This window comes from Serinus canaria, chromosome 1A, assembly GCF_022539315.1.
Source record: "Serinus canaria isolate serCan28SL12 chromosome 1A, serCan2020, whole genome shotgun sequence".
In the NCBI taxonomy this organism is placed as follows: Eukaryota; Metazoa; Chordata; class Aves; order Passeriformes; family Fringillidae; genus Serinus; species Serinus canaria.
Window position 1 is genome coordinate 13,676,746 of NC_066314.1, and position 16,196 is coordinate 13,692,941.

Genomic DNA, 16,196 nt, shown 5'->3' on the forward strand with positions numbered 1-16,196 from the left:
TAACATATCAGGCAGCCATTTAATTTTTTTATTTTCAGTGTTTGTAATTACATACAGCATCAATTATTCATAAGAGCTGAAATCTCTTTAACTGATGTAAGCAGGAGAGACTTATTCACATCACTTTCAAGGTTCTATGTTCTGACAGGTTAGTTAACCAAACTGCAGAGTGACTCCAGCCAGAGCTGGTTTCACTGGGGCCAGCTTCACTGCCCCTGTGCAAGCACACACAGCCCAGGGGATCAGCAGGAGGAGGCAGAGAGGGGCACACACCTGCAGGGCTCTGATCTCTGTCCTGGGATGGCTGCTGAGCCTGGAGTGCTGCCATGGAAGGACAGGGCTCTTTAGGAAGGACAGACAGGAGAGGTGAGGGGAGGGTGCTGCCCTCATGGCAGTGACCAGCTGCAGGGCATGGGGCAAAGTCTGGGGGGAAAGAGGAGCCAGCTGGGAGCCTGTGGGTCAGGATTAAAGGGATGACAGGGGACATTGTAGGGGGGTCTGCTACTGCTGCCAGCCCAGGAAGCGCATGAGGTCCTCTGTGGGTGCTCTCACATTCAGAGCTTCTGGTGTTCATGGGGGACTTCATCCACCCCAATATCTGCTGGAAGGACAGCAGAGCAGAGCACAAGCAATCCAGGAGATGCCTGGAATGCATTGGTGGTAACTCCTCCAAGGATAGGGGAGCCAACAAGGAAAGGTTCTGTGCTGGACTTTGCTCTCACCAATAAGTAGGATCTGGTGGGGAATGTGGATCTCCAGGGCAGCCTGGGCTGCAGTGACCATGAAGTGGTGGAGTTTGAGATCCTCAGGGTTGTGATCAGGGTGCACTGCAAGCTCAGCACCCTGGACTTCAGCAGAGCAGATTTTGGCCTATTCAGGGATCTGCTTGATAGAGTGCCATGGGAGAAAATCCTGGAGGGAAGAGAAACTTGAGAATATTCAAGAATTACCTCCTCCAAGCTGAGGAGTGATGCATCCTAACAAAGAGGAAATCGGGTAAAAATGCTGGGAGGCCTCTCTGGATGAACAAAGAGCTCCTGGACAAAACTCAAAGACAAAAAAGAAGCCTACAGCAGGTGGAAGCAAGGACAGGTAGCCTGAGAAGAATACAGAGAGATTGTCTGAGCAGCCAGGAGTCAGGATAGGAAAGCTAAAGCCCTGAAAGAAGTTAAGTCTGATCAAGGATGTCAAGGGCAGCAAGGAAAGCTTCTATGGATATGTTTGTGATGAAAGTAAGACCAGGGAAAATGTGGGCCTTTTCCAGAAGGAGATGGGAGACCTGATTATCTGTATATGAAGAAGGACAAAGTACATAACCATTTTTTTGCTTCAGTCTTTGCTGGCAAATGCTCCAGCCACAGCACCCAAGTTGCAGAAGACTTCAAGTCCCAGCAGGGACTGGGAGAATGAAGAATCACCTGCTGCAGGAGGTCAGGTTCAATATTTTCTGAGGAACCTGAATGTGTACAGGGGACCTGGTGAGATGCATCCATGGACTCCAAGGGAGCTTTCCAGGGAAGTGGCTAGGCCACCATCCATCAAATTTGAGAAGTCATGGCAGTCAGTGAAGTTTCACTGATTGGAAAAAGGAAAACGTAAATCTCTTTTCTAAAAATGGTAAAAAAAGGAAGACCTGGGGAGCTACAGGCCAGTCAGTTGTACCTCAGTAGATGCATACAGTGAGATATTCTGGTTTCTGTGTATTTTAATCCCTTTATAGATGCACTGATGTCTGCAAAGACAGCAATAATTATGTATGTATTTGTTTTGGTACAGATGGTTTTAAAATCTGTAGATGTAATTTTTAATTTAAAAAAAAAAAATTAGGGCATCCCATGAGATGAAGCCATCTTTTCTTGCCAACATCTACTTTTCTTGAAACAACCAAATTATTCTCTCTCTCTTTTTCTCCCAGTAGCACATAAATGCTACCACTGTAGGGTTGTTTCTCCCTCCTCCTTGGCTTCTCAGTCAGTCTACAGGATTCACTGAAAGCCTGGGATACCTTCATGCCTCACTGCCTGCATTCTGCTCTGTATGGGAATGCACGTGTCCGTGTGCACTCTGTCTCCCAGGCTTCAGAGCAGACTCAACTCCTTAGGGAGCCCTTTCTTCCTGAAAGTGTGTACTTGCAATGCCTTCCAGCAGCACACCTTTCTTTGGATGGAGCCAGATCCCTCTGTGTGCAGATCCTGCCCTGTTAGGAACTGTGGGAATTCTTCACCGAGGTTAGTCAGAGTGGGCTTCAGATATTCTTGAGAGGTTAGGATTTGTTTATTGGGAAATTTGTTGGCAGTGTTGCTGTCTAACCTGTCAGGTTCTTTGACTGACTGGTACATACAGGAAGCACCTGTGGCTATGATTTGCCTTTTCTCTGTGTAAAGGCCAAGCCTATGTGCTGCTGCTCCTACATTTTGTTTTTAGCTTAAAAAGAAATCCTCTTCTGAGACTGACTTATTTGGTGAGGGAAATAATAAAAAAATAATAACTCATGTATTTCATCATTGGAATATTACCATTGGTGTTAAATTTCCAGATTGAAATACAAATATTTTGAAAGCTATGCTCTAACTACTATATTGCAAGGGCTGCTTGTCTTCCAGATAATAGCTGTGTATTTGCTGTGCTCATCCCTTCTTCTCATGCCTCACAGTTGTCATAGCCTTTCACAGAGAAAAGACAAGAACCATTCTCCATAGACCTGGCAACTTCTTTGTCAGAGTCATTTCTTCAAACCGTCAGTGAGTTTGTCATGCTTTCCTTGAGATTTTGTGAGGTCTTATCAGTGTGAAGGTACATTAACATAACTGATTTGTCTTCTGTTGGTCTCAGCCTCTGAAACAATTATTCTACCTGGATTAATCCTGAACTAAAATGAAAGTTTCCTGTGATGGAGGGAAATTAGAAGTGTTCCAAATTACTGTTATTGTCCGTGGTGTCCCAGCCTATCACTGTCCTGGGTAATGGGGAGTTAACTCTATTTCCTCCTCTTGGGACATAGAAACATGCATCTGACTAAAGCATGTATTTTAGAGAGGCATTCATTTAGATTTGATTTGCCTTTGTTCTGATTAGGTCTTCTAATTAATAATCTGTTTGTGAAAGAAGACAAGTGAATATAAGTTAGCGTAACATTGCAATAAGCATAACTCAAAATTTCCTGAAAGGTGAGACCTTTGAGAAATAGATAAGCTTGGAACTGAAAAGGTGGAACATACACTGCCCATGAGCCTCATCAGTTAAAATTTAGCCTGGGATTTTGAGGTGTATGATGATAGGTAAATCAAGAATAACTCTACTGAAAACAGTAGAGTTAAATGGAATAAAATCAGAAAGTGTGTTGAGAGCAGGTTCTCAGCCTATTGTTCAAATTTGGGCTAGGTTTGACCCAGTGACCTCAGTGGTGTTCTTGAGAACTTTAACATAGTTTTGCCCTCAATAGAATAGAAAAAAAAATTAATGATTTGGATATGACATTTGTTTTCTAAGCTCACCTGGGGCATTTGCACTTCCCACACAAGGAAGACACACTATGGTGTGGATGTTTCTCTTTGTCTATCCATTAAGCTACATTAGCAGTATTCCTGCTTTATAAATAAGGATGGGGTCTGGGGAGCTATGGGCTGCTAAATTGAAGATTTGAAACATGTAATAGCTTAGTTTAATTTTTGAGGGTTTTTTTATTTATTAGTTTTTCTTTTTTTTTTTTAAGGAGGTTTAGTCCTTTGCCATATGAAGAAATTGTAGTAGTTAATTCAAAGTGAGGCTTGTGGAAAGTGTTCTAATTTTTACTGACACTGAAGATTAATCACAAATCCCCTGCCAGCCTGTGTCACTTTGAGCAGGCATTTTGGCTTTGTGTGTTTTTCTGTAAAAGAGCATTACCTTGAGTTGCTGTAAGTGTGGCAGGAGAGTGAGCAGTCTCCTGTTGGCCTCTGTCCCCCAGGGCAGCTGCAGGGAGTGGGGTGTGCTCTCCCTGGCTTGGGCACATGCAGGGTTCCTGCTCTCTGCAGCACACCTGGGGATGTGTCTTTGCTGTGGTTTGCAGACCTGCAGGAAGCACCAGTTTGCAGGCTGGTTGTCAGAGTGCTCAGGCATGTCCTTTACAGCCCCTGATAGGCAGAGCCTCTTCTTGAATCCCAGGCTTACAGTCCCTGACTTCTTAGGAAGGCTGCATATCTAATGTCTGTGATGTCTTCTTATTCCAGGTGACATTAATGGCACAATCTGGCACAATCTGAATCTCTGGCAGTTTCTGAAGCAAAAACGTTTAAACTGTGAGTTTGCAAAAAGAGACAGCTCAGGCTATCAGAACAAGTTAACCCTATAGAGGATGCCCAGTTAGGATCCTTTCATAGCATTATCTTCTTAGTCTTGATTCTCTACAAACCACCCCACAGACTCCCATTTCCTCATCTACTTACAAAGTTATGCTGCTCTTGGTCATTTGTCAATTATTTATATTTACTTGCTTGATCTATATTGCCAAAATATTTTAGAAGCTGTACTTCCATACAGTTCTCTGAGCAAGGACTTTCAAAAGTGAATTTCAGTTGCTAACAAGTGACAGATTGTGGAATTCTCTCTTACGTAGTGCTAAGAATCAAACTACTGGAATATGTCACACAGGTTTGTGCACTTTCAAATGGTAATTTAGTCAGAACTTATCAGGATACAGACCTCTGTCATCTCTCTCTCATACACACTCACCCCACCCCCTGATAATTTTCCCCTGTGAAGTTTGTAATAGATTTTGGTTGAAACAAAGTAGAACATGAAAAGCCACATTCAATATTGAAGTGACATCATACATGTAAACAAGATTCTCTGTGTGCAGCTGCACATTATTTGTTGTGATGCAGCACTCTTTCTAATACTGAACAAAATATTAAGTGTCACTGGACATGTTCTGAATTTATCTGCGTGTCTGTTTATGCCTTTTATTGGGAAAAATCCTGCCTTTTGCAAGGGTGAGGTTTTGCAATCCATGAGTTTTGTTCCTTCTGTATTTGCACAGGTTAGTGGGGATGTGTGTGGCACTCTTGAGTTACTGTGTTGTTTTTCTAGCAAGTTGCTTGAATTGAATCATTTTGAAGAACCAGCCGTCATCATGATGTCACTATAAACTCTAAGATGAAGTCTATTTTTGCTGTAGAGTTACCTTCAGTAGCCCTGTGGGTTTTTGCCTCATTCCCTTCCAGGTTTACTCCTGCTGGGAAGCCGGAGCTGTGAGCTGCCTGTGTCAGCAGTGCTGCATCTGGCCTGGTGTTTGGGATGGGGCAACCCTCCCACAAGGCTGCCTGGGTTTCACCTTGTAGGGAGCAGTCCTTGGGCAGCCTGCAGAGCACAAAGCCAGCTGCTCTCTGCTGTGCCTGCTCTGAGTCCTGGGAAACCTGTGTGTGCCCATGGCTGAGAGGAGAGAGGGGAGCTGAGTGTTGGGAAGCAGCTGGACCAGCAGCAGGGTGGAAGTCACAATGCCTAAGCACCACTTCTGTGTGTGTGTGTGTAGCTCGGGGCTTGAACCTGTGGATTTCAGCACAGTATTCCTGTGTCCTGTGAGTGGGATTTCAAAGCTGCCCTCATAATTCAGCCTGGATTCCAAGGCTGTCTCTTGGCATCCGTGTCTCTCTGGGTACCGCTGTGTGAATCAGGACAGTCATCTCAGTCCAAACCAAAGAGTCAGCCTAACTCAGGTCTCAGTGAGGATGGTGGCTAAAAATAGACATCCAGAAAAAGTGGTAATCACAGGCAGAAGAGGTAGTGTTTCTACCCTGGGAATCTCTCTGCAGTTCCTGATGCAATGTGGCTCCAGGAGGAGCATTTATTATCCCTCACTGAATATTTCTGCCATTGATTTGTCCATTTGTTTCTGAGACAAGACTTTCCACTTCTGACATGTTTGAAAGATAATTTAGTATTTGTTTTATGCCTCAAGAAAAATACCTCTGAGACTTTCTTTTGCCCACTTTACTATGCTTATCCTGCCAGACATGACCTGGTTGACCACTCATCTACTTGGTACAGAAAACACCTAAATTCCTGTAGGGCTGATTATTATCTGAGACTTTCTTGTATGCTAATTTTTCCACCTTTCTGGACAACAGAAGTATATTGTGATTTGCTACCAGAAAAATGGAGAGTAGTTCAACTTGCTCCATAACAAAGAACTGTGGGCTCTGTTTTAAATCTCCCAGTAACACATTTGGATGACCTCCATGAAATCCCAGTCTGGGCAGGAAGGCTTTGTCTGGTTGCTGCTGAAACACTGATTATTCACATAAGCTCAAAAATAATTGCTGATAAGGTTCTGACATTCTTGCTATTTTTTTTCCTAACAGTAAATAATTTGTAAAATGTGTTGCACAATAAACTAAGCATCTTGTAGCCAAATAGAAGAGTGAATTTACAATTATGTAGCTGAAAAAGAACCTTTTTCTTTGACAATCCCAGTAACTTGTTTCAAATTATTTTAGTTTTGTGCTACATGTTCCTTTTTTTTTTTTTTCCAATGTGCTGAGGTAGCTGTCTAGAGGAGCTAAATCTTCATATCTACAGATTATATACAGAACTGACAGCCAAAGCCCTCCCTGAGTTTGGGGACAGCTTCTGAATGGGAGCAAAACATTATTTTATGCTTTCTTGTTAGAAATATGTCAGATTCCAATTTTTTTAAATATGAGCACATCTGCCGAGACCTGCTGCAAATTTACTTGCTTGAGGAAACAACTCAGCCATCTGATGGTGACAGTCATGACTGATGTCCTGAAATGAATTTGGCCCAGAACAGTGGTGACAAAACAAACAGTTCTGAGGAATCAAACAGCCCCCATATTACAAAACTGCAGTTGCATAAAATGTGCTGTTTTGATAAAAATGTGTCTGCATTTTTTGTCTTTTTATTTAAAGAAAAATTGTTTGGGGGAATTAGAATTCATGTTTCAGAGTAATTTTGTTGGTTCTGTTACTCTTGTGCTCATCTGTGTATGTGTTTGGGGTTTGTAACAACTTATTATCCAGAGGTTTCCTTCCTTGTGGCTATCACTCCAAACCACTGTACTTGGGTTTCCCAGTGTATTTTTTTGCCACTTGGACCTGTCCCTCCTGTATGTCCTTGTACAAACCATCTCTGTCTGTGGTTCAGAAGTTATAGCTTTGCTCTGGTTTTTTGTCCCCAAAGGAATAAGAAGTCAGTTTGCATCTCAGGCTGTTGTTACTGTCTCTTCTCTTTTCTCAGCAATTTTTTTCTCTTGGCTTAGGTGTTCAAGACATGATGCATAACTCCCATGTAAAATTTAGTGGGTTAAAATAAAGAAGGTTAATTTTTTTCATTTTTCAGTTCTGTGTAAACATGAAGAGCAGTTTTTAAGGTTGAATATTAATAAGCACTGTAAGGGCATACATTTTTAATGTGGCTGCTGCCCACATTTGAAATTAGGTCATTCAGATTTTCTTCTTGCTCTTTATTCCAGCAGTTAATACATCACATGAAAGTAGAGTTCAAGACCAGTGGTTTTCACTAATTAGAAGTCTGAAGATTGTATTTGGAAGGCAAAACATAAAACTATTTATCTATTTTATCTCTAGTAACTCTTGAAGAAACCTAGAAATGAAGTAGAGGCAAAGCCATGTGTTTTAATTCGTGTTTTGCAGTCTCTCCCAGTTGGAAACAAGACAGGAGTCTGATTACAAATGTTTGCAGCATGCAGTTGGAGATGTGCCAGGATGCCACTATAAAACATTTGCACTGGGGTTTTGGTGGGGGTTGGCATTGTTATTGACTTACCTAAGGAGTTTTAAAGGTTAGTCAAAACAAAAGTTGATCTTTTAATGGGACTATAAATTAGTCTTTTTCTCTATAGGAGTATCTTTAGTGCCAGATTTCCAATAGATATATTTTGTAAAAATGAAGTAATTTTTTTTTTTTACATACCCTGCTTGTATTATTGTTTGCAAGATGCCAATTTCTGTGCACTCAATAAATAATGGAGATGCAGATCTAAATGTTTCACATCCACTCATGAGCAGCAATAAGTAACAGTAACTCTTAAAAAGCTAAAAATGGTCTTGAAATCTTGTTAGTTAGTATGTACCATCTCCTGCAAAGCTACTTAAAAGTTAAAGGGAATAGGAATGGGTTCCTATAAAGATACAAAAATAATGCTTATCTGGTGTTTGTAGTTGTCACACTTCAAATGAAATATAACATTGTTGTGTTTAAAGCAAGTTGATTACTAGAAAAATAATCAGAATGTTGTTTTCTTTCAGCTCCAGCGGTAAACCGATTCACCAGACGTGCATCAGGTAAGCTGAAATTCCATGAAATTCCATTTGTCTGCATAATAGTTGATACATTATGCTGACAGTGATTGCCCTGTAAAATGGAATAGGACATTTGTCAAAGTTCTTTAAAGATCTTGGGACTTGGGCTAACCTCTAATTTGTTACCTGCTTCTCTGAAAAATGTAGCCAAGGTTACAGGTCATGTAACTTGCAGGAGCCCTTCTTGTTGCTGTGGAATTTATTAAAACCTAAGCTTTTTTTAAACACCCCCCCCTTTAAAGAAAATAATTTCAGTTCTGGCAGATCTGAGGGCTTAAAGCAAGAACTGAATGTAACCTGAATGTCAGCAGGGTTACCTTGCTTTTACCCCACAGACAGCCTGAAACTGCAGTTTCGTGATCATCTGTGCATGAAGCAGTGTTGAGCTGTGTTGGAAATCTGAGTGTTTTCCAAAGCCAGGCTGGTTTGTGTGCGTGCTGTGTTGTTGTGCTGTGCAGAGCTGGCACACTGGGTCTGGGGGCACCGTTCCTGTGGTGGTGCTGTGTGCTTGTGTTGGGTGTGCACCTGCCTCACCTGGTGCTGGCTTGTGCATTCTTCAAGTTAACTTGGTTCTTGCTGGCTCAGGGGACTCTTTACCTTATTTCCATTGCATGTAACAGATCCCTCCACATTATGTATCATTTAAAGTTAATATTCTTGGCCTTTCCTTGTTCTACTGTATCATGTCCTTTAGGCTTAATTTTTGAGAGCTTTTTTTCCCTGAATTGTGAGCCCCAGAATCTGGATCTTACTTGTTTGAAGTACTGTGAATCTGAAAATGTGGCATAAAAGTCACCATGAAATGTAGTGAGACTCATGGCTGACTCATGAGAGTCAGGAGAGCAGGAGATGTGAGCTATTCCTAGTCATTGCAGTATGCCATTTTCAGTATAAAATGCTCTTTGTTTTCAATTTCAGGTCATTTTTAATAAATGTATTTCATAATACAGCAATTCTATCCAGACTTCTAGTTTTGCTTTTTACAACCTCAGCCAGGTAGTCCCTTGTCAAAATAAAAATACTAGTGAAAATCCTCAGGATTATTGAGGAACTGCAGAGAAAAAAGGAGGTTTGCAGGTGCATAGCATCTAATAGAATCACACAGTGGTTGGGGTTGGAAGGGACCTTAAAGATCACCCAGATCCAACCCCCTGCCATGAGCAGGGACCCTTTCCACTATCCCAGGTTCCTCAGAGCCCTGCCCAGCCTGGCCTTGGACACTTCCAGGGATAGGCCATCTACAGCTGCTCTGGACAACCTGTGCCAGTGCCTGATATGTAGCACAAAGCGAGAAAATGTAATTAACTCCAAATATTCTGATGCTTTAAGTTATGATAATGCTTCATGAGGTACTGTAGCTTGAAATGAAAGGAATGATTTGTTAACTAGTGCTCAGCAACAGTGAGCAGGGCTCTATGCAAATCACATTTCATGTTTTAAGGAGAGTTCTACTGTGACTGATTGATAGCTGACAGTAATGAATGCAGTCCTTCTAACAGATGTGTGATAAGCTTTTGCATTCAGAGAGTTTGATTGTTTAAAAAGCTTGTACTTACACACAAAAAGCCCCCAATCAGTTATTCTTAATGTTTATTTAATATTAAATTAAATTAACATCTATTTTCAAAAGGAAACTAGAAGCATGTTATAAGTCTGAAATTTTTGTGCAATTATTGGGGAAATAATTTCTGTGGGGAACGAATATTTCATGTATTTTGGTCTTGTTGTGGAGAGATAGAGCAGTTATCTTATTCAGAATAACGAGTCAGGTGGTGTAGTAAATCAGATGTAAATCATGTGAATACATTTCAAGCTAGAACAAGGAAATGCTGCAGTCCACTATGTGTACTATTTTATTAAGTTAGTGGTGGCTTTCATAGTTAAAATGACTATTTTTTCAAACAAGAAAGCCTGTGAAAGGTGATAGTTCTTACTTTTCTTCTTAAGTGATAAATTGCTGTCAGAGAGGTACAGTACATTTAAGAAACTTGATTGTAAAAATATAAAATTAAAACATAAGTCAGAATATGCTGATAATATAAACATTTCACAGGAATGTTTGCAATCCTAACCATGTTTTGAAATACCTTGTTTTTAATTGAACAGTTGTCTATGTAGATTAAGGCAATCAAGACACAAGGGGAAAAGCTAGCTAGTAGCTGTTGGGTTTGGGTTTTTTTTATGCTTGGTAGCTTCATGGCCTTCTGTAGTCAAAGCTGATTCTCATGTTGAGGAAATGCCATATGTATTATGTAGGCAGACCAAATGAAATGTAGGGGTTTTTTTTTCCCTCAAATAAGATCTTCTCCTAATTTTAGGCTGTTTGGCTAAGAGTTATTTTAAAATTTGAAATGTGCAATATTGTAGAATCTTAACTGCTTTTGAAGATTTTCTCCTGGTGATTATTTCTCCAAGCTAGTGGTGAATATTAGGAGAGTTAGCTCTAGAATGGGGTTTCATGTTGCATCTGATTAATGGTATTGCAGACTGATTCTGGGAGCGTGTGACTTCAGGGTGCCTTTTTGTCATGCCTCTGCCCATAGGTTCTCTCTACTTCTCTTGCACAGACCTAGGAGTTGTGCTGCCTGAGGGTGGATTGATTTAAATAAAGCAGAAATACAGGAGGTTCTGGTGTGTTGATTTGCATTGGGTTTCCAACATTTCCTCACAGAGAACAGTAATTCTCTACAATGGGTATTTTGATATTTCTGTTACTCTTTGGGTAATGCCTAGTATTTTGCTTTGTTGCATAAGATATAGTTATTTTTCCTAACTGAGCTAGAAATTAGGCACCCAGAGCTTAATTGCTGAAGCACCTACTGAAAATAATACAGCCCAGCATTTATTATTTAACAGCTGTTCCTGTTAACATGCTGAGAATGTATTAATGAACTGTCACTGGTATGTAGAGGAAAAAAGCAGAAGTAAGCTAGGATAAATTAGCTGTTCTGGAATTCCAGTTCTTAAAATTTATTGAGCTACCTAACTAGATATCTCTGATGTGTGTTTATTCATATGTACGTGTATATATGCAATGTGGGCTTGTACATAAAAAATACACTTACAGTGCTAGTGACAGCCACTCACGGGCTAGTTAATAATGCACTCCATTGTTCTAGGCTGTGCACAAAGAATAATAGATATCCCACTCTTAACAAGAGGAGTTTAGTAAGAAGAGGAGATTAAAAATACTTTATAGAGCTAGAATGAACAATGAGACAGCTGCAAGTAGTTAATCCTTTATTTTTCTTTTCAAATCTGGTGGCACTGAGATGAAGAGAAAGGAAAACAACTGTTGAGGCGATCAAGAGACTTGGGTGTGGAAAAAAAGGGGAGCATGAAGGGCACCCCTTTGTCCTTCAGACAGGATGTGGGAGGTTCTGTGCAGCGTCATACAGGGGAAAATCTGGGAGCAAGTATGCCAGAACAATTTATTCTTCTTCTTCTTTGTGCAAGTTGCCATTAGGAAGAAAGTGACAAAATGAGAGTTTTGGTCTGCAGTATCCTGAACCATTGTGTGGACTGGATTAGTCATGCCCAGAGTAGCATTTATATATATTACTGCTGCTTTTCAATTTAATAATTCCTACAGGAAGCATGGCAATGTACTTAAGTAGCATGGTGAATTTTACTGCATTTAGACTACAGGAGTCCTTTTAGTGAAAGAATGGCTAATTGCTTTCTGAAATTATGGAAGAGCATAGGTGATATCAAATTAAATGGTTAAATATAAAGTAGTATTTAGGAAAAGCAAATTGACATTCTGGCCAAGAATAGAAAATGTCCCTAGGAACAATATTTCACTTGTGATTTTCAATCAACTCAACTATATTGAGTTTTTCTTAAAAAGATTGGCACCCACTTTCCTGTGGCATATTAAAAATTGTCAGAGAAAGGCAGCATACTGAAATGAAGTGCTGTTCCCTTTTATTGAGTAAGGCAGAAGCTGGGGTTGTACCAAAAATAATGGTGTGGAATTAAATAACTGTGAAGTCCCCTCTGAAATGCTCAGGTAGGATGCAGTGTTATAGAAGCATATCAAGTGACAGAAGAAAGAAGAGTGAAGAACTTTATTGCTGAACCAATAATTCCAGTTCTTCAAGAAGAATCACTGGTTCTGCTGCTTCTGAGTGATGAATATTCCCCAAACAGAATTCAGGAGATGTTGGATTCACCGTTGTTCATTACATACATGTAGTTAATCCCAAATTTGGAATGTCCAATATGTCACATTTCTGAGAGAAGCGAGGACACAGCTGACATGCAGTGGTATCCAGTACTAAAACTCAGTTAAGCACTGAGGCTGCCATTGTCCTGATGAGGAAAACCAGAAGAAAAAGTGCTGTCAAGAGTTTGAGACTGTATCTACATTGCATGAGCTGAGTGCAGTAAAGAAGGCATATTGTGCCTTGTCAGAGTCCTTCTGACAATTACCATCACTGTAACACTCAAATCCTTTGCTGAATAGCAACAAGGCTGTGGTGCACTGAGCTATAGGCACCTTAGAGCCACTGGATCAGGGAGAATGCTGTGCTTCAGGCTGGTCCTGGTCCTGCTTAAAGCACATATGTCATAGAATATCCTAAGTTGGCAGGAAAGTACAACTCCTGTCCCAAGAGCCACCACATGTGCCTAAGACCATTGTCCAGATGCTTTTTGAGCTCCATCACATCTGGTGCTGTGGTCATTTCCCTGGGGCACCTGTTCCAGTGCCCAATCACCCTCTGAGTGAAGAAAGTTTTCCTAAAGGCCAACCTAAACCTCCCTGGCACAGCTTCATGCTGATCCTTTGGATCCTGTCAGTGGTCACCCGAATGAAGAGATCAGTGGCTGCCCCTCCCCTTCCCCTTGTTAGGAAGCTGTAGAGAGCTGTGAAGTCTCCCCTCAGTCTCCTCCAGGCTCAGTAAGTCAAGTGACCTCATCCACTCCTTGGCTTTCTCCTTCAGACCCTTCACCATCTTCATAGCCCCCCTTTGGGATAACAGCTTTAGATCTTTATAGTGTTCAGACACCCTACCCTGCCCCCAGCACTGGGGTGAGGCTGCCCAAGAGCAGAGCAGGACAATCCCCTGCCTTGCCTGGCTGCTGATGCTGTGCCTGATGCCCTCAGGACGTGCTTGGCCCTCCTGGTTGCCTGGACACTGCTGACTCTGGCTCTTGGGAATGAAGAGCTGATCTCAGTGGTCTGCCCCACAACACTTCTGGCTCTGTGGAAAGTCAGTGATAAAGGCTGTTTCCCATGCAATCCATAATTAATTGATCCATCTTCCTTTCTTTAGTTCTTCTTGCAAAGACTATTTGCTGTGCATTTCCTCTGCCAAAGAGACAGTCACAGAAACAGGAGTTTAATTTGCTCTTGTTTCCTCTTATATTTTCTGGCAATTTGAGAAAAGTTCCTGTAGAAAAATGAAGTATTAACATAGGCCTAGAGATGCTTAAAGAACACGCACATTTGCCTCTACTCCTAACCACTGTTTTCATTCAGAATGATTGATAAATTACATCATAATGTTAAACTGGGGAGTGTTTGTTCCTGTCCTGTTGTTACCTTGAGGTTTGTTGCTTTTGATGCAGATCTGAAGAAGGGCCTGTGTGCTTGGAAGCCCTTCTGCCTCCTTCCAGGTTCAGCTGTTTTGGCTGTTCTAGTGACAGATTCTGCCCATGTAACTTATTCTTCTCTCAGTTGCATTGCCTGTATACAAAAACTCCTCCATACTACCGTGTATAGTTGGACAGTAGTATTCTTGCTCAAAAGAAAATTTAGGCTATCTGCATTACTTCAGGAAGTTTTTAAGTGGTTCATATTCAACTTTCATTTATTCTGCTTTTAAAACTCCAAAACTTGAAGATTCTAGGTTGTATCAAAATGTTTTCTTGTATATAGGATGAGCAGAGGTTGAACATGAATTTTTCAGAGCCCATTGATGGAGCTGAGTTACAGAAATAGGCAAACTGTTGCAAATCAATGCAGTGCCAGGTTTTAGATACAACTAAGTTTAAGCTGTTTTTGTCATAACACTTAAGGCTTAATAAAAGAAGAGATTTTGTAGATGCATACTCTAGGGCAAAGTTTGAGGTGGTGGAGGAAGGGAGGAAAAAAGGCAAAGAAAGGGGAATAGGGAGATGGTGGGAATAAGTACGTAAGCCTTGTGCTCTGTGATATGTTGCTATAGAGAGGGCTCTCAATATTTGTCCCAAGGAGGTGGCAGGGAATGAAGGAAGTAAACAAATAGCAATTGGCTTCGTTTTTACACACACAAATATTTACACTATGTCTTCAGGAAAACTCTTGGACTAAATACTTAGTAAAGCAATAGACTAAACTGCGCAGGAATGTTGTGTTATCTCAGAAGTTTTAAAGAAAGGTAACACCTTTTCTTGAAGGAATAGAGGTGCAGTTCATACTGCAGCACTGAATAGATGATTTAGATAGATGGTTTAGATGATTTATTGAAATGTCATCTGTATTTTCGTGTTTGTTTAGATGTCTTTGCAATCACATATTTCTTGACTGCATTTATAAACTGACTAAAATGTGCAGAGTAATCATTTTTAAATTGCACAAGTTGGTAAAGCTAGATAGCAACTGTTTATTTAGAAAATGGGAGAGTTGTGTTTTGAGTTCGCAAATTACTGTGTATCCCTCTTTATAGGAAATTGTAGTTTTTCCTGCTGTCCTGGTATAACCTTTGAAAGGCATTCTGCATGTGGTTTTGCATCAATAAAATTAATCATTGTAGTTTTTTCAGCTCTTTGGCCTGGTCTTGTTTCACACCTATGAAACATAAACCAGAGATTGGTGTTGAAATACGAATCAAGTTTGTCTTTAGGGACTGTTCCCCAGCCTGTTTGAGGAAGAGCTCAGGCAAACAAGCAAGGTATCAAGTTGTCAGACTGATTGTCTAATACCTTTAAATTCATTTTTGTATGTAACTGGTATATAAGATGGGTGTGGGAAGGTGTGTTCATACATCAGCCCTACCTGCAGCCAGCAGCGTGGCCTCACCCATAGTGCTGTTTGGGAATGGTCCTGTTTGGGACTGTGCCATGGGCTGTGCTGGAGCCTGGTCCGAGTGAGTGAGTGTGGTGGAGGGGGCGGCGTGGTGGTTCTGTTCTGAGCTGGAGGGAGTGCTTGGATAGCGCCGGTTCCGAGCTGGAGGGAGCGCTTGGATAGCGCTGGTTGTGAGCTGGAGGGAGAGCTTCGATAGCGCTGGTTCTGAGCCGGAGGGAGCGCTTGGATAACACTGGTTCTGAGCTGGAGGGAGTGCTGGATAGCGCTGGTTCTGAGCTGGAGGGAGTGCTTGGATAGCGCTGGTTCTGAGCTGGAGGGAGCGGTTGGATAGCGCTGGTTCTGAGCCGGAGGGAGCGCTTGGATAGCACTGGTTGTGAGCTGGAGGGAGCGCTTGGATAGCGCTGGTTGTGAGCCAGAGGGAGCTCTTGGATAGCACCGGTTCCGAGCCGGAGGGAGTGCTTGGATAGCGCTGGTTCTGAGCCGGAGGGAGCGCTTGGATAGCGCTGGTTGTGAGCCGGAGGGAGCGCTTGGATAACGCTGGTTCTGAGCCAGAGGGAGCGCTTGGATAGCGCTGGTTCTGAGCCAGAGGGAGCGCTTGGATAGCGCTGGTTGTGAGCTGGAGGGAGCGCTTGGATAGCGCTGGTTCTGAGCCGGAGGGAGCGCTTGGATAGCGCTGGTTCTGAGCTGGAGGGAGCGCTTGGATAGCGCTGGTTGTGAGCCGGAGGGAGCGCTTGGATAGTGCTGGTTGTGAGCCAGAGGGAGCGCTTGGATAACACCAGTTGTGAACCAGAGGCAAGGGTTGGATAATGGTGGTTTGGAGCCGGAGGCAGTGGTCAGGGCAACTGCAGTCAAGTTGAGCTCCGTG

General features: G+C 41.9%; 1 protein-coding gene across 2 annotated transcripts in view; it reads left to right on the forward strand.

The window, feature by feature from the left end:
• Positions 1–16,196, forward strand: part of PRKAR2B (protein kinase cAMP-dependent type II regulatory subunit beta) — a 76,030-nt gene that overhangs the window by 21,377 nt on the left and 38,457 nt on the right. For both annotated transcript variants that reach the window (XM_050969784.1, XM_050969783.1), the window contains exon 2: positions 8,266–8,301. In XM_050969784.1, the coding sequence (XP_050825741.1) occupies positions 8,266–8,301 (36 nt within the window). The remainder of the gene's footprint in view (positions 1–8,265; positions 8,302–16,196) is intronic.